At 39.7% G+C, this 24,390-nt stretch overlaps 1 protein-coding gene across 1 annotated transcript in view; it reads left to right on the forward strand.

The window, feature by feature from the left end:
- The window catches only part of CFAP44 (cilia and flagella associated protein 44), a gene marked incomplete at its 3' end in the record, with an annotated part of 124,576 nt that overhangs the window by 63,663 nt on the left and 36,523 nt on the right, over positions 1–24,390 (forward strand). The window contains 5 exon segments of the mRNA XM_081085985.1: positions 7,482–7,537; positions 8,087–8,249; positions 9,881–10,011; positions 18,658–18,854; positions 21,689–21,863. Coding sequence (XP_080942111.1) covers positions 7,482–7,537; positions 8,087–8,249; positions 9,881–10,011; positions 18,658–18,854; positions 21,689–21,863 — 722 coding nt within the window.

The following is a 24,390-nucleotide window of genomic DNA, read 5'->3' on the forward strand; positions in this document are numbered from 1 at the left end:
ACCCTGATCCTGGACACCCTTCAGGACAAACCAGCTGGCCCCCACCCATGCACCAGGCCTCTATCCTATATAATAAAAGGGTAATATGCAATTTGACCCTAACAGCAGAACGACTGGGAATGACTGGTCACTATGACACAAACTGACCACCAGGGGGCAGATGCTCAATGCAGGAGCTATTCCCTGGTGGTCAGTGCGCTCCCACAGTGGGAGCTCTGCTCAGCCACAAGTCAGGCTGATGGCTGCCAGTATAGCGGTGGTGGTGGGAGCCTCTCCTGCCTCCTCAGCAGTGCTAAGGACATCCGACTGCAGCTTAGGTCTGCTCCCCGCTGGCAAGTGGACATCCCCCGAGGGCTGCTGGGCTGCCAGAGGAATGTCTGATTGCCAGCTTAGGCCCAATCCCCTGGGGAGCAGGCCTCAGCCAGCAGATGGTCATCCCCCGAGGGGTCCCAGACTGCAAGAGGGCACAGGCCAGGCTGAGGGACCTTCCCCACCCTGCCGAGTGCACAAATTTTTGTGCACTGGGCCTCTAGTCTCTCTATATAAAAGCATAATATGCAAATCAGCCTGATGGTGGAACAACTGTTCACTATGATGCACACTGACCACCAGGAGGCAGATGCTCAACACAGGAGCTGCTCCCAGCACCCCAATTGGGGCCTGCTGGCCAACCTCTTGGTTTCTCCCCCTGGCCAGCAGGCTCCAATTGCCTGATGGGGAGCGGGGAACCGGGGATGGGTGGTGGTGGACGTGGGTAGTGCCAGGACAAGGCGGGTGCAAGTGAGCGGGGCCCCAATTGCCCCGCCGGTTGCCCCACACACAGAGGGCAACCAGTGGCGAGGGGTGGGGCTGGTGAGTGGGTGGGAACAGACAACTTCTCGGTTTCTCCCCCTGGCCAGCAGGCTCTGATCGCCTGATGGGGAATGAGGAGCCAGGGGTGGGTGGTGGTGGACGTGGGCAGCGCCAGGCCAAGGTAGGTGTGAGTGAGTGGGGCCTTGATTGCCCACACACACAGGGCAACCAGCAGCGGGGTGCGGGGCTGGCAAGTGGGCAGGAGTGTCCTACCTCTTGGTTCCTCCCCCCAGCTGGCAGTCTCTGATCTCCCAATGGGGAATGAGGAACCATGGGTGGGTGGCCATGGATGTGGGTGGCTGCTGGCAGCCAGGGAAGATTGGCCCTGACCGCAGGCCAGGCCTAGGGACCCTAACCATGCACGAATTTCGTGTGCCAGTCCTCTAGTCTGTTATAAAAGAGAATAGAGAATTAAAAATTTTGATTTTTACTTAACACATTACAGACCAGTAATTTTATTGCTAGCTTTACCCAGTGGCCAGATAAATTTCTATTAAACGAGTACAAAAAATGTTTTACATAAATGTTAAAGGCACGCTTTAAAATTAAATACCCAATGCATTTTGAAGTTTATTTTTTACATGTTTTTACAAGCTAATATCTTTTTAAAATATGATACTTTGTAAAACACTGTGTAATATGAAGTGGAACTAAACAAAGCTGGCAAATGTAACACGTTTCTCTTCTCATTACTTTTGCATACTTTGCAAACTTTAGTAGGATATTTCTTTTTATATAAAGTTTCCACAATTGAAATGCTATTGTAATAGTTATCTTGGTATATGTGATGCCCCAATTCCAGATACGGCTGAAGTAGTGACAGAATAGAGTCATTCAATTTTTTTCCTTCACCAGTGTAAATTTCCATATTGCAAATATACCCAGTCTTGCTCTCACATACCATTCTTACAAGTAAACCATATTTAATAATTTTAGCTGAGTTGTAAGTTCAAAATAGAAGACATTTCCTCCAGAGAATCATGCCTTCATCTAATGATAATTCTTGCATAGGTTTATATATTGTTTGAAATTTACTAATAAAGTGGTCGAGTACAGATTGAATTTTAAATAGCCCGAAGATTTACTCATGTTTGCATTGTCATTGAAATGCCAGTAAGTCTAGATTTGTTCAAATGATTTCGACTGATCGTCTGAGGAAATATTGGGACAGCTAGAACTGGATTTGTAGACCAATATCTTTCAAAAAATCCTTTCGAGTATGCCCCATTAGCACTATAAGTCCTAAAATACTTTTCATATCTGTTGGAGTAACAGGAGACCACTTTATTGCTTTCAAAATTTTGTGCTTTCCCAAATTTTGGTTATAATACATGTTTGATTGATGACAAAATAGTTCAAACAGATTGTCATCAAAAATCAGGTTGGTGACTTCAATTATGTTCTTAGAATCAGATGGTATAACTGTAACCCCAGAATTACCTTCAAAATTTCCCAAATTAGGTTGAAAGTCCTCTTTTGACCAATCATTATCTTGGGAACCAAGATGCAAATTACACTCAAAATAATGTGTGGAATTGTTCAAATTTTCAGGTTTGGAATCACTTGAAATTACTATTTTTTGCCTTTTTGAAGGAATAACTATATCACTACCACTGTCAAAGCTTTCATCACTTTCACTTAGAATATCTGATAAATTGTCAGCAAATATATACAAAATTTTATCATGTTCTTCGTCACTATCCATGTTTACTGAGCACTTTAAAAATATCAAATTGATATAAAAACAGTTATTGTTATTACTAATGACAAGAGACTAATCACTTTTAATTCTTTTTTTAATTTTTAACTTCAGTGAATGCATTTTCCATTACACTGTTTCTTTCTAAATGACAACTATGAAAAGCCAAGAAATCTCATGATTGGCCACAAGCCTGAGAACAGAAAACATGAGAATTCTCGTGGTCCGTCTGCAATGTGCTAAGAACTGATGAGCTAGTAAACTAAGACTCTTTGTTTGGCTCACCAGGTTATAATTCTTCTACTTGAACAGCCAAAGATATTTTACAGCATAGCAGCTGAATAAACAAAGCATAGTAACCCTTAATCTAAACTGATTTTCTTTCTAAAAGAAGATTCGTATTTATGATTTCATATCTTTCTCAAAGAGGGGGATTATATTATTCTGTATATTTCCCACTGTATGTCTTCTTTTGATAAGATCAAGTGAAATGCTTACAATTTTTAAAAATTAAAAAAAAATATATTTAACTGGATAACCTAGATGAAATGGATATATTCTTAGAAAAATACAAGCTTCCAAAACTCAATCAGGAAGAATAAAAAAACCTGAATAGGCTGATAACTACCGAAGAAATTGAAGCAGTAATCAAAAATCTTTCAGCAAAAAAAAAGCGCTGATCCAGATGGCTTGCAGGGGAGTTCTAACAAACATTCAAAGAAGAACTGAAACTTATCCTCCTCAGACTATTCCAAAAAATTCAAGAGGAAGGCACACTTCCAAGCTCTTTCTATGAAGCCAGCATTACCCTAATTCCAAAATCAGATAAAGACACCACAAAGAAAGAGAACTACAGGTCAATATCCTTGATGAACATAGATGCTAAAATCCTCAACAAAATTCCAGCAAATCATATCCAGCATTACACTAGAAAGATCATACACCATGACCAAGTGGGATTTATTCTGGAGATGCAAGGTTGATACAATATCCACAAATCAATAAATGTGATACATCACATAAACAAATTGAGAGATAAAAATCACACAATCATATCAATCAATGCAGAAAAAGCGTTTGACAAAATCTAACACCCTTTCTTGATAAAAACTTTCAGCAAGTGGGAATAGAGGGATCATACCTCAACATAATAAAAGCCTTATATGACAAACCTACCGCCAACATCATACTCAATGGACAAAAACTAAAACCATTTCCCCTAAGGACAGGAACAAGACAGGGATGCCCACTTTCACCATAGCTGTTCGACATAGTACTGGAAGTGCTAGCCATAGCAATCAGACAAGAAGAAATAAAAGGCATCCAATTTGGAAAAGAAGAAATAAAACTGTCATTATTTGCAGATGACATGCTATTGTACATAGAAAACCCCAAAGATGCCATCAAAAAACTACTAAACTTAATAAATGAATTGGGCAATGTAGCAGGATAAAAAATTAGCATCCAAAAGTCTATGGCTTCCCTATACACCAATAATGAACTCACAGGAAGAGAAACTAAAAAAAAAAAAAAAAAAAAATCCCATTTACCATTGGACCAAAAAAGTTAAGCTATCTAGGAATAAACTAAGAGGTAAAAGACCTATACGCAGAAAACTACAGGACATTGAAAAACGAGATAGAGGAAGGCATAAACAAATGGAAGAACATACCGTGTTCAAGGATTGAACAATGATATTGATTCTATATTATTAAAATGTCCATACTACCCAAAGCAATTTATGGATTCAATGCAATCCTCATTAAAATACCAACGGCATATTTCACAGACCTAGAACAAACTCTCCAAAAATTCATCAGAAATAAAAAAGACCCCAAATAGCCACAGTAATCCTGAGAAAGAACAAAGTTGGAGGGATCTCAACACCAGATATCAAGCTGTATTATAAAGCCACTGTTCTCAAAACTGCCTGCTACTGGCACATGAACAGACCAATGGACTAGGATAGAGAACCCAGAAATTGACCCAAGTCATTATGCTAAATTAATATTTGACAAGGAGGCAAGAGCATACAATGGAGTCAAGACAGTCCCTTCAATAAATAGTGCTGGGAAAATTGGTCTGATACATGGAAAAAAATGAAACTAGATCACCAACTTACACCATACACAAAAATAAACTCAAAATGGTTAAAGGACTTAAATGCAAGATGGGAAACCATAAAAATCTTAGAAGACTCCATTGGCAGCAAAATATCAGACATATGTATAGCAATATCTTTACTGATACAGCTCCTAGGGCAATGGAGACTAAGGAGAAAATAAACAAATGGGACTACATCAAAATAAAAAGCTTCTGCACAGCAAAAGAAACCATCAACAAAACAACAAGAAAGCCCACTACATGGGGGAACATATTTGCTAATGTTATCTCAGATAAGGGTTTAATCTCCAAAATTTACAGGGAACTCATACAACTTAACAAAAGGAAGATAAACAATCCAATAAAAAAATGGGCAAAGGACCTAAATAGACACTTTTCGAAAGAGGACATACAGAAGGCTGAAAGACATATGAAAACATGCTCAAAGTCACTAATCATCTGAGAGATGCAAATCAAAACAATAATGAGGTACTATCTCACACCTGTCAGAATGGCTATCATCAACAAATCAACAAATGACAAGTGCTGGAGAGGATGTGGAGAAAAAGGTACCCTCTTGCACTGCTGGTGGAAATGCAGACTGGTGCAGCCACTGTGGAAAACAGTGTGGAGTTTTCCTCAAAAAGTTAAAAATGGAACTCCCATTTGACCCAGTAATCCCACTTCTAGGAATATATCCCAAGAAACCGGGAACACCAATCAGAAAGGATATATGCACCCCTATGTTCATAGCAGCATAATTTATGATAGCTAAGATTTGGAAACAACCTAAGTGCCCATTAGCGGATGAGTGGATTAAAAACCTGTGGTACACCTATACAATGGAATACTACGCCACTATAAAAAAAAAGGAACTTTTACCATTTGTAACAGCTTGGATGGGACTGGAGAACATTATGCTAAGTGAAATAAGCCAGTTGGAGAAAGATAAATATCACATGATCTCACTGATTTGTGGGATATAATGAACAACATAAACTGACAAACAAAAATAGACCCAGTGACAAGGTAACACTGAAAAGACTGTCCAACCTCAGAGAGAACGTGGGGCGGGGGGTGGGGGGGAGGGGTTAGAGATCAACCAAAGGACTTGTATGCATGCATATTAGCATAACCAATGAACACAGACACTGGGTGGTGGGAACTTGCTCTCAGGGTGGGAGTGGCCGATGGGGGGTGGGGATCAATCAGGGAAAAAGGAGACATATGTAAAACTTCAAACAATATATATATACACACACACATATACATATAGTTAAAAGTCTGTCTAGTATATACATGAGGTATTTGAGGGGATTATGTGTGCATAAAAGGGATATGTTAATAAAAGACAGTATCCTGTCTAATAATAGACAAACATGGTAATTAACTGTACCTCCGACACGCTTCCCATTGGCTAATCAGGGCGATATGCAAATTAACTGCCAACCAAGATGGCGGCCGGCAGCCAGGCAGCTGAAGTGAAGAGGAGGCTTGCTTGCTCCAGTGATGGAGGAAGCCAAGGTTACCTGCCTGCTGCTGCTGGCCTCTGAGCTGCACTCTAAGAAACAATGTTGCAATTATAGAAGCTAAACAAACCCCAGAAACCTGCTTTCAGCCAGCCGGGACTCAGAGCTGGAGCTGCACCAGTGTTTTAATTATAGAAGCCAAACAAACCCAGATACCTGCTTTCAGCAGCCGAGGTCTCAGAGCTAGAGCCAGGCCTCAGAGCTAAAGCCGGCTCTCAGTTCCAGTGACAGCCATAGAAGGTAAATAAATCCTAGAATAAAAAAAAAAAAGAAAAAAAGGAGAGGTTGGGAGCTTCAGTCACCCGCCAGCCTGAAAACGGCCCTCAGCCCCTCACCCAGACTGGCCAGGCACCCCAGTGGGGTCCCTCACCCTGAAGGGGGTGTGACCAGCTGCAAACAGCCATCATCCCCTCATCCAGGCTGGCCGGGCACCCAAGCGGGACCCCCACCCTTATCTGGGACACCCTACAGGGCAAACCAGCTGGCCCCCACCCGTGCACCAGACCTCTATCCTATATAGTAACAGGGTAATATGCAAACTGACCCTAACAGCAGAAAGACTGGGAATGACTGGTCACTATGACACACACTGACCACCAGGGGGCAGATGCTCAATGCAGGAGCTGCCCTCTGGTGGTCAGGGCGCTCTCACATGGGAGGAGCTCTGCTCAGCCACAAGCCAGGCTGATGGCTGCCAGTATAGCGGTGGTGGTGGGAGCCTCTCCTGCCTCCTCAGCAGTGCTAAGGATGTCTGACTGTAGTTTAGGCCTGCTCCCTGCTGGCAAGTGGACATCCCCCGAGGGAAGCCAGGCTGCCAGAGGGATGTCTGATTGCCATCTTAGGCCCAATTCCTGGGGAGCGGGCCTAAGCCAGCAGGTGGTCATCCCCTGAGGGGTCCCAGAATGCGAGAGGGCACAGGCCGGGCTGAGGGACCTTCCCTCCTCCCCACCGAATGCACAAATTTTTGTGCACCGGGCCTCTAGTTTTAAAATAAATGACTGAGAAAAATTGTGTATTTGTTAATACATGAATACTAGTAATTCACATTTGAAGGGGCAATATGGTGATATTAACATTTTGCATACATATGATTAAGTTTCAAGACTTTATCGACTTACACCTTTAAATGAAACAGAAACAAATGCAATATTTTCCTTAGTTTATTTTTTGTGAAAATACTTTCCAGGACTACAGTTGCTAGAAACTGGCAGGGGAAAACCCCTCAATTTACTATGATTAGATATTTTAAGAGAAATATGCAATTTAAAAGGATTAATATTTTATTCCTCATCCTACAGTTTGGAATTGAAACAGAGCCAATTCCAGAAGACATTGAAGATCCCAAAGCCTACAGGTATGGGAATCCTATATAATAAAAGCATAATATGCAAATCGACCGAATGGTGGAACGATGGGTCAGCGGGGCTGGCTGGCATGTGCCAGTGGGCAGAGGGAGGGGATGGTGATGGGGGGCAGCAGTGAACAGCGTCAGTGGAGGGGTGATGCGGGGGGCAGGGCTGTCCCCAGATCGGCCCACGGGGGTGGCCTCCTGCAGCGGAGTGATTCAGGGTGAGGCCGGCCAGCTCCATCCCTTGATCAGCCTGCCTGGTTGCCTCCTGCAGAGGAAGGCCAGGCTGTGGCTTAGACCCGCTCCCCGTGAGCGCTCCCAGACTGCAAGAGGGTGCAGGCCAGGCTCGCCCCCCCCCCGCCCCCCCAGTGCACAAATTTTCATGCACTGGGCCTTTGGTTTTTCATAAATACCTACTAAGCCTGAGCTTTTGCAAAACAAACCAATATGTCACAGAAGTTGACTAAGCTAAATACATTTCCAAATATTTAATACTAATTTTCTCTGTGCTGTTTCTGTATCCTAATTTGTTGGTCTTTCAAATCTTGTTTTCAGTATAGAGAATGCCAGAAGAAAAAGAGAACATGACAAGTTAATGAAAGAAGTGGAAGAAATGAAGGCCAAGAAGAGAGAACAACTCAAAACTTTGAGGAATCAATTTCAGAAACTGTTAGAAATGAATGAAGAATTACCAAAGCATATGCAGTTTCAACGGACAGTAAGTCAAAAATAAATTTGGCCAGTCAGTGTGTTGGCAGCCACTAAACTACTGTAGCACTTGTCACACAACTTAGTTTGGATGCAGAAAAACCTCTTAAATACAAAGTTTACTTCTGGATTTAGCTACCTTTCCTTTTTTTTGTGTGTAACAAGATACAAATATAGGTTTGAATCTGGTTATCAACTCTTTATCATATGCAGTGAAGATATCTAACTATTGTATATATATGACCTGATTCTTGGTCATATATATTCTTGGTGCTTCCATTTCCATAATTCATCAGACCTGTTGAAAAGATAATACCTGCTTTATCCACAAAATTTCTGACTTAGTTTATGTGTAGCTATGGTGGTGAACACTGAATTGTTTAAGGTAATTTTGTATTGATTTTTTTTTTCTTTTGTGACTTACTGCAAAACTCCATCTACTTGCCAGTGATTCTTTTTTTCATTTTGTTGTTGTTAATTGTCACCCGAGGATATTTTCCATTGATTTTTAGGGAGAGTGGAAGAGAGAGGGAAAGACAGAGAGAAACATCGATGCGAGAGAAATACATTGACTGGTTGCCTCCCTCATGAGCTGGGGCGGGGAGGAGCCTGCAAGTGATGTCCGTGCCCTTGCCCGGAATAGAACGCAGGACCCTTTGGTCTGCAGGCCAGTGCTTCATCCACGAGCCAAACCAGTTTGGGCTTTTTTTTTTTTTTTTTTTTTCCATTTTGTACTTCTTCCTTAATGGAAGTACTGTCAAGTACCTTATCAAATAAAAACCCAGAATTTATCATCCTGACTATATCCGTGGTTTGCCCAGTCCTGTCATTCTAGAGGCACTTAATCGATTTCATATAAAAATGCTTGGGTGAGATCATAATGGTTAACTCACTTTGGTTAAAAGATGTCTATGCTCTTTCAGTAAGAAAAAGATAGACACTTGGCAGAATATGGGTGACAAAATTCAAAATAAAGGACAACTGAGGCAGGATCTGTAGCTAACACCTAACACACATCATGACTTAAACCTCCAGCTCCTCTGGAAAGAATAATTGCTACTCCCAATTTAGTGTGAACAAAGTACCTGAAATTTTATAGGCGTGAAGGTAGGAGACATGAGGCCTCTAAGTATCTTTATGGGGAAAATAACCCCCTTGGTAACCAGAACTTGGTGATGTTAAGAAGATGCCAAAGACTTTGCTATCGTTCCAGGGTAGGGTCATGTGGGAGGAGTTGTTCAGCTAAGGAGCTAATGGTCAGCTGTGTCCAGTCCAGCTGGTAGCAGTGGTTGCTTTAGAGTGGAGGGAAAACAGTTTTTTAAAACTCTGTGAAGCTCCGGAGTATTTTTTTTAGACTTTATATATTCTTTAAATATTCTGTTACCATTCATTATTTTTATTGTGAGAAGATCATTTAGTACATAACTTCATTTGCATCATTGTTCATTATTTTTGAGAACTGTTTTCTATTTTTTGTGGAAGATCAAAAGTTTGTTATTTCCTTCTAGAATGGAGAGTGTATATGATATTTGGGAGAGAGTAATGATGCGGCAGGAAATTGAGGCCACAACTTAAAATATATATGTATGGTATAGGATTGATAAAGTACCCATTTTGATGAACAAATATACCTATCTGCAGGATTTTAATATAGATGCCAAAATTCGTGCTGAGATGAACAGAAAAACAGCTCATAAGATTCATCAAGTGGAAAAGGAATTAGCTTGGGAAAAAGAGAAACATGAACTTGGCCTAAAGAAGCTAGAGAAAAGGTAGGATCCATATTTCTTGCAACTTAAGATGTTTGAGAACATATATTTGAATAAAATAGTTTGCAGTGACTTAATCAAAGTGGTCAGATAAGAGGTCTTCTGAAATATGCACTAACTTTTGAAATCTCAAGAAATCTTCTTGTCATTCCTACTAATAACTTCCTGAGCTTTCTGCTCACTCCTTGCTAGTATAAATCTGAGAAATTAGTTTAACAATTAGATACAAACCCAATTATGTAATATATATTTACTTTGTTTTTAACAAATTATTTTTTCTCTAATTGATAAAATAGCATGTAAATATTAAAAAACAAACAAAAAATAAAATAGAACCAAAGGACTTATGATGAGAGACAACTTCCTGTCTTATCCCTTTATCCCCCTCATGTACCAGTTTGACAGGGAAAATTACTTTTCTTTTTAAGATATAATTTACATGCAGTAAACTGCATAAATATTTTTTTTTATCCTCACCCAAGGATATGTTTATTGATTTGAAAGAGGAAGGGAGGAAGGATGGAAGGAGGGAGGAGAGAGAGGGAGAGAGAACGAAAGAAAGAGAGAAACATTGATTGGTTGCCTCTCATATACACTCTGTCCTGGGATTGAACCTGCAACCTAGTTGTGTGCCCTGACCAAGAATCAAACCCACAACCTTCTGGTGTATGGGATGATGCTCTAACTAAGCCACCCAGCCAGGGTTGAAATGCATAAATCTTAATTGAACAGCTTGATAAATTTTTACAGATGTATAAACAAACTAGAGGCCCGGTGCATGAATTCATGCACCAGTGGGGTCCCTCGGCCTGGCATGCAGGATTGGACTGAAACTGGCTCTCCGACATTCCCTGAGGGGTCCTGGATTGTGAGAGGGTACAGGACAGGCTGAGGTGCCCCACCAGTGCACGACTGGGGCCGAGGAGGGATGTGGGAGGTTGGCCAGCCTGGGAGGGATTGCGGGAGGGCTCCAGGCTGTATCCAACCCATCTCGCTCAGTCTCGACCCCAGCAGCCAGCTAACCTACTGGTCGGAGCATCTGCCCCTTGGTGGTCAGTGCACATCATAGTGAGCGGTTGAGCAGCCTTAGCATATCATTAGCATATTATGCTTTGATTGGTTGAATGGCTGACCAGTGGACTGGACACTTAGCATATTAGGCTTTTATTATATAGGATATATCTGATACCTATATATAGCACTCTAGAACGTTCTCTCATGATCCCTCCCAGTAAGAATTTAATCTCCAAAAATGAATGTTTACCACCATAGATTAGTTTTGTCTGAACTTCATATGAATGAAATGTTGCAGTATGAACTCTTTGGTATCTGACTTCTTTACTTGGTGTCATGCCTCAGGTTATCCATGTTGTTGCAGGTAGCAGTAGTTCATTCTTTTTCTTGCGTTGTAATATTCTATTAAATGGTAATGGCACAATTTATTTATGCATTTAACTGTTGATAAATAGTGTTTCTTCTATGTTTTGACTACTTTGAGTAATGGGACTATGAACATTCTTGTGCGTCTTTTAAATTTCTTTGGTGGACATAAACACTTATTTCTGTTTGCTATATAACCAAGGGTGGAACTGCTGGGTCCGAAGTTATATGCATGTTTAACTTGATTAGACACTGCCAGACAGTTTTCTAAAGCGGTTCAACCAGTTTATATGCTGGTCCTCAACGTGTGAGAATTCAAATTGATCCCCTTGTATTGGTTCCCTAGGGCTTCCATGACAAAGTACCATAGACTGGTTGATTTTTAACAACAGGTATTTACAAACTGATAGTTGTGGAGGCTGGAAGTCCAAGATCAAAGTGTTGACTAAGTTGTTTTTAACTGAGAGAGGGGAAGGAGAATCAGTTCCGTGCCCATCTCTGAAATTCTGGTGGTTTGTCAGGAATCAGTGATGTAGATGCATCACTCCGCGCTGCTGCCTTCATGTGGTGGACTCTCTGCGTCTCTTCCTATAACCTTCCCTCTGGGCATGTCCACATTACCTTTCTTTTGTTTATAAGGACACTAGTCATGCTAGAACCCCATCTAATCACCTTATTTCAACTTGAATACTTCTGCCAAGACTCTACTTTCCAGATAGTCATATTCTGAGGGACTGGGAGTTAGTACTTTAACGTCTTTTTGAAGGGCACATTCAACCCATAATACTCATGCTTTTCATCTCTTGGTATTGTCATATCTTTAAATTCCAGCCACTGGCCTTTCCCTAAAGAGTAATGATTTTCATCCCCCTTTCCTACACTTATGGTTATTTATGTGGTCTCTTTTGCTACGTGATTATTCAAGTCTTTTGTTTATTCTAAAAATTGTGTTGTAGGAGTTATTGGCATATTCCGGATATGAGTCTTTTGTCATATATATGACATGTACCTATGACACATGTGTATATATATACATGTGAAACATGTATATATATGTGTGTACACACACACACACACACACACACACACACACACACTGAGTGGCCAGGTTATTCTGATCAGCCAGATTATTATGACCACCCCATCAGTACTTTGTTGGGCCACCTTTTGCCTTCAATACTGCGGCGATTTTTCTTGGCATGGACTCCATGAGATGTTGAAAGGTGATGCGAGGAATCTGACACCATGCCTGATGAATAGCACTGTCCAGTTCTGTGAGATTTGATGGCTGTGGAACTAGCTGCATGATGGCTCTTTTAACTTTGTCCCACAAATGCTCACTTGGATTGAGATCTGGTGATTGTGGGGGCCACCTAAGCAAGGTAAGGTCTCCCTCATGTTCTTGAAACCACTCCTGCACAATACGAGCACTGTGGCATGGTGCGTTGTCTTGTTGGAAGAAGCCATCTCCACTGGGATACGCCATCAACATGATAGGATGAACTTGATCAGCAATGATACTTAGGAATGTTGTGCTATTCAGACGTTTATAATGATCTGGCCCTCTAGCAACTTCAGTGGGAAATTATAGCTAATTTGCCTACAAACGTCAGGTGGTCATAATAATCTGGCCACTCAGTGTGTGTGTGTGTGTGTGTGTGTGTATGTGTGTGTGTATGTAAAATATCTTGCTCTAGTCTGGTTGGATTTTCATTCTCATTATTGTGCCTTTTGAACAGAAGTTTTTAATTTCAAAGAGTTCAATTTATCATTTCTTTTCAATTTATTAATATTCCACCAATTCTTTTTCCACTAGTTAGAGCTTTCATGCTGTTGTTAGAAAACTTTGTCTGTTCCCAATTCATGAGATAATTCTCCTATGTTGTCTTTATTGTTTCCATTCTCTACCTTGAATAATTCTAATGGGTATTGTAAGATACAGGGCAAGTCATAGATTCATAACTGGGAAGATCATGGTGGGTAGTCACATTCACACTCCAGGCGTATAACTTCTTTAGTAAAAGGCTTATTTTTGCTGTAAGCAAGCCCTGCACATTGTTTCTTTGCATCTAGCTTAGCACACCTTTGAAATTGCCCCCTTTCAGACCCCTCCTTCTAAAGTGTGACCACATTCAAGAAAGCACATGATCCCCACTTTGCTTTCTCCCACCTTCGTGTAATCCCCCCTAATCTCATGCTTATCAAAGAAACTGCAAACTGTCATTGTCTAAAGCATTTATTTCAATCTGTTGAGATCTTGCTTCTAGGCATATCTTCTATTTGGCTCAAATAAATTTTTGTAAAAAAAAAAGAGCGAGATTGAGTATCATTTGTTTCTATATGGACATGAGCATTACAAATCCCATTTGTTTCTAATTGACTCAGTGTCATTTGCTGAAAAAACTATTCTTTCCTCACTAGATTGTAGGGATGCCACAGTTAACTGTATGTATGTGAGTCTGTTCCTAAACTCTTCTTTCTATTCCATTGGCATATCTTTAATCTAGTCTCACATTGTTTTATTCTTGACTTCTGATATTATTACTCCTCTGGCTTTGTTTTTCATCTTCAATATTGCTTAGGTTCTTTGCATAGAATCAACTTGTCAATTTTCACAAAGCATGCTAATATTTTTTTAATTGAAATTCATTGAATCTGTAGATCAATTTAGACATAACGGACATTTAAACAATATTGACTTTTACAATCCATAAACATGATATATCATTAAACATCTCTTCATATATCATTTTAACATCTCTTCTAGTGGTGGCAATCATTAATCTAAATAACATATTTCTGTGAGTTTATTACTAATCATTATTTATTGACTTCATAGTATGATGATTTTTTAAAAAATATATTTTATTGATATTTAACAGAGAGGAAGGGAGAGGGATAGAGAGTTAGAAACATTGATGAGAGAGAAACATCGATCAGCTGCTTTCTGCACACCTCCCACTGAGGATGTGCCTGCAACCAAAGTACATGCCCTTGACTGGAATCAAACTTGGGACTTTTCAATCTGCAGGCCGACGCTCTAGCCACTGAGCCAAACCAGTTAGGGCATAGTATGATGATTTTGATCACCTTAATTACTAGATGTACTGGTTAATAATGCGGATTTTTTTCAATAGATGGAGTTACACATATATTGATATATATGCGATTTGATATGTATACTATTTTGTTGTATTGACAACAAGCTTGAAAACTGATATGTCAAATTTGCTGAAGGTGTTAACATCATAGATATTTTTACGCTTAAAAATGTTGAATTTCGTGCCAAAATAAGAGCATTTGCGGGAAGTTTTAATTCATTATTTTGAAGAAAAGTGCTACTGAAAGTTACCATATACTTTGGGAAACTTATGGTGAACATGCTCCATCTCAAGATACTTGTGAACGCTGGTTTAAATGCCTTAAAAGTGATGATTTTGATGTGAAAGACAAAGAACGTTCGGGTCAAGCAAAAAAGTTTGAAGACCAACAATTACAAGCATTATTGGATGAAGATGTGTGTCAAACTAAAAAACAACTTGCAGAAAGATTAAACGTTGCTCAGCAAACAATTTTCGATCGTTTACAAGCAATGGGAAAGATTTTAAAGAAAAGAAAATGGGTGCCACATCAACTAAACGAAAGACAAATGAAAAACCGAAAAGTCATCAGTAAAATGTTGCTTCAATGACATGAAATAAAGTCTTTTTTGCATCGAATTGTGACTGGTGATGAAAAGTGGATTTATTTTGAGAATCCCAAATGCATAAAATCTGCATTATTAACTGGTTAATGCTTGATCTGCATTATTAATTGGTTAACGCTTGATCTGCATTATTAATCGGTTAGTGCTTAATCCTCATTATTAACTGGCTAACAATTAATCCACATTATTAACCAGGTAATGCTTAGTCCACATTATTAACCGGTTAACAATTAGTAGTACTCATGCTTTTTTCTACCTTCTTGAATATATAAAACATATTTTAATAACTAAAGTCCTTCTCTGCTAGTTATATCATCTGTGTCATTTCTGGGCCTGCTTCCATTAATTGGTATTTTTCTCTTTAATTTGGATCATATTTTTCTTCTACTTTGCCTGCCTAAAAATTTTTAATTGGATGCCAGACCTTGTAAATTTTACATTGCTCTTGATCTTTGTTCTGAAATTTAATGAAGTTACTTGAAAATAGCTTGGTTTTTTAATTTTTTATTTTTTTGAGGCTGGCTTTCCATTTTTGTTAGTTGGGATCAGGCAGCCTTTAGTCTATAGCTAATTTTCCCCCACTGCTAAGATAAAATACTTCTGAGTACTCTACCCTACATCCTATGTGTTATAAGTCTTATGAAAACACAAGCTATTTCAAACTGTGTGTTGGGGGTGGGGGTGGGGGTGGGTGGGTCTGGGGATTATTCTACCTGCTCCCTTCTGGTGTTTCTTTCCCCAGCCTCAGGTGACTCCTCACATGTTATGTGCTGGTCAGACGCACCTGACGGCTGGAAGGGAGCCCTTTGCAGGGCCCCAGAGCTCTCCCTGTGCAGCAGTCTCCTCTCTGGTACTCTGCCCTGTGAATTATGGCACTTGTTACCTGGCATTAATCCCTGAATATTTTAATTCTTGGATAATATTTGAATATATTTACGTCCCTAAATTATATCTAGATTGCTACCCACCAAGAGATGAAAGAAGGAAGTTCTTCTCAGGAAGAACCCTCAACATGGTATCCTATGTTTGGCTTTAATACTCATAACATATTCATAAATGTATTTATATGGCAAGTATTAATTAACCGGTTAATGCTTAAACTCAGGTATATAAGCAATATTTCTAGTCTTTATTTTATTTGACTCTGGGCTCCTATTCTACCAGGTAGACAAGAAAGTCAGTTTTAGTACCACTGAGGCTTGTTGCCCCAGCCTGCCTGCTTTTTCAGTTCTTTGAACCTATGGTGTCTGTGCTCTGCTGGAGCAGGCAGTCTTTGGTGAGGCTCCCAGGATGGAATATACTTGCCGCCATCTCCCTTGAGGCCGGCATCTTCCCAGATGCTGTCAGAAGCAGGGAACCAGTGCCCACAGCTCCAGGACCCAGTTTGCCCATCCAAACCTCTTCCTCGCCACTTTCCTTGCCCTCAAATACTTGTTCCCTTAACTCCCTGCTTCCCCACCCTGGTCCCAGCCCCTAAACCTCCATAGGTTGGTGTCTTTAATAAAAATATGGAGGGAAATAATAATTGGAACCCTATCTGATTGGAATGGGGGAGAGGATAAAGTTGTACCACTGAATAACACAGTATTGCCAGTGTTTTCATCTTCACCAATCTCACAGGCTAAATAGAATAACTCTTGGTTGAGTAATTTACATTCTTTTTGTCTTAAAAACACATTTTTATTGATGAGAGAGAGAGAGGAGAGAGAGAGAGAGAGAGAGAGAGAGAGAGAGAGAGAGAGATTGAGAGAGAGAGAAACTTTGATTGGCTGCCTCCCACTGGGGATAGAGTCCCCAACCAGGGCATGTTTCCTGGTTGGGAATTGAACTGGTGACCTCTTGGTGCATGAGACAATGCTCAATCAACTGAGCCACACAGGCCAGGGCCATTTTACATTCTTTTGATTATTGATGAAGTTGACCATTTCTTTTCATGTCTATAGCTCTTTTATCTTTATTCTTAGAATTGCCTGTTCAGATTTCTTACTCATTTTCTTGGAGTTTTGTTTATTTCCCCCCTTATTTTTAGTGATAGTCTCTATTTCTTTAAGTATTTACCATTTATTATACAGATTATACTTTCTCCTACTCTGCCATTTGCTTTAAACTTTGTTCATATTTTTCTAACTGTGCAGAAGTTTTAAATTTTGATATGTTCAAGACTATCCATATTTTTCTTCATGTTTTATCTGGGTCTCATGGAAAGACTAAAATTTAAAAAGTAAAATAACTCCCATGGGTACGAAGATAAAGAGAATAAGTTTTATAGAGATGAGAAAGACACTATGCTATGAGAGAAAAGGGAAAATTAAAAAGAATAACTCATTTTAAAAGGAGAAATAGAGTTTAAAAGGTTACAAGGATTGAGTTAGAAAAACAGCAAGAAAGGCAAACAAGCTAGGAATAAATGCTGAATACATAAATAAGTTAAACTCTAAAATTAAAACAAGAGGGGATAATTATTAATTAGGCCAAAAAGCACAACAATTTAATTGATGAAGGACTTTAAAAGGTAAATCTCTATGGGCTATATGAGAAAGATGTACTAGAAAGTAATATGAATTTCGGAGCGTAATGATTTTTATAGAGGCAAATAGGGTAATATGATATATACTAAGGCCCGGTGCACAAAGATTTGTGCAAGAATGGGCCTTCCTTCCCCTGGCTGTCAGCACCGCCTTCGCTCAGGCCGGAGCTGCCTTTCTGCCTTCTCACGCTACCCAGAGGCCTGGAGCGACTGGGGCGGTGCAGAACGCCTGTGTCGTCGCCATGACGATGATGCAAGCGTCCCGCCCTGCCCTGCCCCCTGCCACTTGGTGCCTACAAATGCAAATTAACCTGCCATCTTTGTTGGGTTAATTTGCATACTCACTCCTGATTGGCTGGTGGGTGTTGCAAAGGTGTGGTCAATTTGCATCTTTCTCTTTTATTAGTGTAGATATGAGATATGTGATATATATCCATCTCATTATTATTTTTATATGTAATATCTATATTATAAAAAGCCAGTGGCTCTAACGCTGGAACGCTGGAACAACCAAACAACTGGTTATCAGGAGGTGCATTGATGGGTCCCACAGTGGCGGCAGGAGGGACTCTGGGTCCCGCGGCAGTGGGGGCGGGACTCTGGGTGTCGTGCGATTTTGTGTGCTGAACCTCTAGTATGAGATATAATAAGATATATGTATATATAATGTGAGTTAATATATAGGGAGGTAGATTACATTTTCTCAGTTTGATGTCCTCCATTTACCTTTAAACTACAGTTAGGTTGAAATTTTTTTTTTATTTTCTACACATTAGCAAAACAGTGGTATTATACTGATTAATAATGGGTTGTTGGAAAGAAATTTCTACTTGCTCTTTAACCAAGCCTTATCCAATTTCCATTACCTCCTTGTTGGTATATGCATGGTAAAATTTTGGATCCAGTGTGCTGTGATGTATTTATAAGCATAGTGTACTGCAGTCTTGTTTTATTACCTAGCCATCATGTAGAATGATTAAAATGGTATAAACGATTAAAACGGTGGCTATTGCAGATGCTCGTTTTCTTTTTTCAGGTTTCGTGACTCACTGGAAGGTGATACTATCGTGGTTCATGCCATACAGAGCGATCACAAGATAACCTCCTATAGGCTCGTGAAGCCCTCCAAGTATTTCAAATCCAAACGGCCAAGTCAGTCCGACAGAAGGGCAAGCAAAATGGAGAGGTTTGAAAAAGAAGGAACTGGAAGAAAGGATAGCCAGAAAGAGACAGGTAACCTAAATGACCAGAAGGCTTTTCAATCCTCACTTAAGCTTTGACAACCGGATTGTGTGTTTGTAGGCAGAACATTGGAAAGCCTTTTGGTGGCTTGAGCTCAGTCTCTTGTCTCCCGTCCTTTATTTCTTTGGAATAAATAATCAAAAGGAACGTTGTATGGCTGGGAAGAAGAGACCAAGTTTCTCCAGCAAATGCTCCAACCAACTTTCCTATTTGATACAGGCTGAAAGAAAACCCACCCTGGTCATGTGACTGAGAGGATACGAATACCGGATGCTTCCAGCCTCCACCAACTTTTATTTTATTTATTATTTATTTTTATTTTTGGTTAATCCTCACCATAGGATATTTTTCCATTGATTTTTTTTTTTTAGAGAGAGTGGAAGGGAAGGGGACAGGCAGAGAGAGAGAAACATCCATGTGAGAGAGATACTTCGATTGGCTGCCTCTCACATGCCAACCAGGGCCAGGGATGGAGCCTGCAACCCGGGCATGTGCCCTTGACCAGAATCGAATCCAGGACCCATCAGTCTGCAGGCCAACGCTCTATCCACTGAGCCAAACCATATCCACCTATTTCTAAATCTAGGATTTCCCCAGATGCTAGTTTCAAGGCAGTGTTTCTTCCCAGGTTCCTAGACTCTGCCTCAGAGTGTGGGGCTAGAATACAGTATTTCAAACTGTTTTCGAAGAGCACGTGCCTTAAACAGAACACTGAGCTGAGAAAGCAGATGTGACAGCAGTGCCCCTAATTCCTGTGACCTGCCTCTTGTAACTGCCCACGGGGTGACTGCAAATGACTAGAAGGAAGACAGGAACTCAGGGCACGGTGTGGAGAGCCAGGTGACAACCAATAAAGGGCTCTGTAGCCGGCCAGGTCTGGGCTGTGCCTGTGAGACAGTCCTGGCATTGAAGCCGGTTTATCCACTGCGTTGAGAAACCTTTAGCAGCTCTTTTCTGCCTCTAGGATAAATTCTGAAACCATTATCCCAGTATTGTTTCCCACAGTGTATCCCTATTCTGTTTCCTGTTAACAGCGCATTCCCACACTTGTATTTTTAGTCTGTTGCCCTGCTTGCTGCTCCCTGATTATGCCTGATGCTTCCACATGCAGGCTCCTGCTAGAGTGACCAATTTACTCTTTTCTCTGAATTCTGTCAGTTCATGGGAATCCAGACTGAATTATACTTTTAAAAAATAAAACCTTTTCATGACCACCCAGGCCACATAGACTCTTCCTTTTTCTGTACTATTAAATATTTGAAATATGACGTGGTGAGTTATAACTATATGACCATCTCATTAACATTTATCATGTATCTCTAAATTTTATCTCTAGCTTGAACATGAATTGAGTAATTCCCCCAGTAGATACTTATTAATTGATAAATCCAATAACTCCCCCTGGAGGAAGCAGTTTTTACTGATGTTATCTCCAGAAACCAGAGAAACTGTGTACCCACGTTCAGTCACCCCCTATCCCTTTAGGGGAAGAGGTATAACTTGCCTTTTGGTTTTCTGAAGCCCTAGTCTTTCCCCTCCCCATGTAGGCTTAGAAAGTCAGTAGCAATATTGTTTTGAGGTTGTTGTTGTTTTCAGCAATGCCTGCTGCAGCTACATACTAACAGGAGGTGAAGGAGTGTGGGGGGAGCAGTTAGATGAGTAAGCAGAGGGATGCACAGGAAAACAGGAACATAGCCTATCAAAGGGCTCTCTGTCCAGCCTCGCTGGCTTGATCCTCCATTGGTGTATTTCTCTTTATGCTGAATCACACCTTTCTGAATCACGTCTGGGATTTCCACTGCCAGCTGTGGACCCAGCCCCAGAGCCATGAGATGAGCTAGTCCTGGTCCACAAAGGCTTAAAGTGAGCAGTCAGACATATTTTGCCACCCCTATACTTATCTTTGCTGTTTTTCCATCCAGTTCTGGGACTGCAATTTCTGGAGCAGTAGTGGGATATGGATAGGAATTTCAAACTTGATGTCAAACTCATTTGAGGAGATCATGAATGTACCGGCATTTTCCATACCACCCAGTCCTTTCCCTGTGGGACTGCAGTTGGAACCAATCATTGTCCTAGTTCTCATTTTCCACATGAAGGACGAGAGACTGATATTCCTCCATGAGTCACTGCACCCACAGCTCCTGACCTCGAGTTCGGCATTATGTGTTCAGCACCAGGATGTCAGACACGACATGCCAGGAGGCCTTGTTTGTCATCTTGAACAAGGGCCTAAAACTAATAACTTTAAAATTATAGCTTTGATTGTATGTTTCTGATCAGTTTTTAAATTGGCCACAGACCCCTGCAGTTGGCATATATCACCTCAGGTTATACATCTCAAATAGGACTCACTTTCTCCTTCCCTTACTGAGATATCACAAGCATTCCTTCCCAGCTTCCCCATATACAGGGTGTTCCCCAAAAATGTATACATATACTTGAACAGCTGATAGCTCAATTTTGACAATGAGATGTATTTTAATAAACACTGCCTTTATAGTTATTCAAAGTGTGTATATACATTTTCTGGGACACCCTGTATGTGTCACTGGCCCATCATTATGTATCTCTCTGTTTAATATACATGTTTTAATCTTGCCAACTTTTCAATAAGCAAACATTGTAACTTAGATCTCTTTATTTTGGTGTTGTAAAATACTTATGATGGGGTTGAATTCATGGTAGTTGCTTAATAAATACTGTGATTTACAGATTCATTATGTTATCTGGATTTTAAAAAATGTGATAGGTTGAAAACAATATTTGAGAATTTCATTTTGATGTTTCAAAGAGATTGAAAAAAATGTCAACTCTCTCTGCAGGTGGGATTATTAGTGTGCCAGAAGAATCAATTATAGAAAAAGGGAAGCTATTTCGGCCTAAGACTTTAAGTCAAATTATGATAGAAAATCAAATTGAGAAAACGAAGAAACTTATTTTAAAAGCTGAAAGGGCCCAGCAAAAGATTCAGCAGCGCAAAAAAGAATGGGAGGAACTGTAAGTTTTTTTTATGTAAACTCTTTTATTTTAATATGAGTCTCAAAATATCTTTAGCAATGTCAATAAATATAACAATGTTAAATTTAAAGAAGTGGAAAAAAAAACAGAAACAGAGATGGAAGACAGGTCAGCAGAACTTTCAGGGTGGGGATACCTTGGTGGAACTTCTATGATCTTAAGAGTTTCAGGTCCAGGAATTTCATTTTCCTAATATCCTCAGAGTGACTTAAGGATAAAGACATTCTCTTTATCCCAACATCAAGAAGGCATTCTCCAGATGTTCTTCTAACATCTTATAGTTTTGGCTTTCACCTATAGGTCTCTAACCATCTTAAATCAACCTAAAAAAATCTAATATGAAGTACTTTTATTTAACAAGCACATCTTTCCTTTTTTTGTTGTTGTTGCCATCTGTATGTCTTTGGTGAAATGTCTCTTCATGTCTTTTGTCCATGTTCAAATAAGATTGTTAACTATTTACATGTTGAGTTTTGAGAGTTTTCAAAAATATATTCTACAGACTCATCTTGTGTCAGATATGCTGTTTTCAAATATTTTCTCCTAGTCTGTCGCTTGTCTTTTCATTCCCTTAATAAGGTCATCTGCAGAGCAAAAGTTTTTCATTTTGTTGAATCCAATTTGTCGATTTTTCCAGCTGGTCACACTCCTTTCAGGGTGGGGGTCCTCACCCTGTGAATCTTGATTTTAGTATCAAGTCTAAGAATTCTGCCTAACACTAGGCGCCAAAGAATTTTTCTATTTTTATTAAAGTTTTATAGTTTTACATTGTATATTTAAGTCCGTGACCCATTTGGTGTTCATTTTTGTATAAGGTGTGAGATTTATGTTTATTTATTTTTTTGCCTGTAGATGTCCCATTGCTGTCACTATTTATTGAAAAACCTCTATTGCCTCCACTGAATTGCTTCTGCACTTTGTCAAAAATCACCTGGGCATATTTATGTGGGTCTGTTTTCCACTTCACTTTCTGATCCAATGACTTATGTGTCTGCCCCTTTGCCAGTATACACTGGCTGGATTACTGTAACTATGTAATAGGTCTTGAAGTTGGGCAGACTGATTTCTTTTTCTCATTTTATTCTTCTTTTAGCTATTCTAGTTACTTTGCTTTTCCATATAAATTTTAGAATAATCTATGTTTACAAAAAAATCTTTCTGAAATTATGAGAGGAATTGTGTTAAACCTTGTATCAGTTAGGAGAAAATTGACATACAGTCAAACCTCATTTCCTGAACATCTCCCATCTTGAACAATTTGGTTCTGGACCAAGTTTTTAACAGAAAAAGTATCTTGGTTGTCAAACCAAGCTTCAGTTTTCGAACTGACAACTTTTTCAAGCTGATACCTCAGCATGACAAAAATCATCTCTCAGGCAACAAACAAAAGAGAGAATGCTTTTGTTGCCAGCAAAATCAACAATCAACACTTAGCACAGTTTTTAAACATAGAGTCCATCAAGAGTGCTAGTGTTGCCAAGGGTGTGAAAGAAACAATGATCACAGACAGTTGCAGAGGTAGAAAAACTGTTGTTGATTTGGATAAACAAAAAGCAATTAGCCAGTGATAGCAATTAGCCAGGGGCAGCCATTTCGGAGGCAGTGATACATGAACAAGCAAAGATGCTGCATGCTGACCTGAAATACATCCCTGGACCGAATGCTCAAAGTGATTCATTTAAGGCTAGTAGGGGGTGATTTGATAAATTTAAGAAAAGAAGTATTTATTTATAGATTAAATAGTATATTAGACATGTACTGTATATAAGAAGGGTTAAAACAGGAAATCGTTTGGGGGTCTGGAATGGATTAATTCAATTTACATTATTTCTAATGGGGAAAAAAAAGATTTGTTTTTTTTAACAAATTGCTTCTCAAACAGCCTTCCAGAACAAATTAAGTTTGAGAACCAACCGAGGTTCCACTCTATTTATTATGTTGAGTCTTCTAATCCATGGACATGGTATGACTCTCCATTTATTTATATCTTTGATTTTTTCATCTGTTTTGTTGTATCTATCTATCTATCTATCTATCTATCTATCTATCTATCTATCATCTATCATCACTTGAGGACATGACTACTAATTTTAGAGAAAGAGGAAGGGAGAGAGAGAGAGAAACATTGATCGGTTGCCTCCTATATGCATTCCAATCTGCATTGAATCCACAACCTAGGTATGTGCTCTGACTAGGAATTGAACCGACAACCCTTTGGTATATGGGATGATGCTCTAATCAACTGAGCCACCCAGCCAGGGCTATTTTGTTGTATTTAAACATGGAAGTACTATACATATTTTGCTAGATATACACATAAATATTTTACTTTTTTGTTAATTGCAAATGGTATTGTGCTTTTAATTTTGGTGTCTGTGTGTTCATGTTTATTGCTAGTCATACAATTGTTTTTTGTGTTTATGTGGGTACTGTGACCTTGCTGCACTGAGAGGTTTTTGTTGGTTTTGTTGTTGTTTTTTTGTTATGATTGGTTGAATGGACAACC

This window comes from Myotis nattereri (assembly GCF_964212035.1).
Source record: "Myotis nattereri genome assembly, chromosome: 3".
NCBI classification, from domain to species: Eukaryota; Metazoa; Chordata; class Mammalia; order Chiroptera; family Vespertilionidae; genus Myotis; species Myotis nattereri.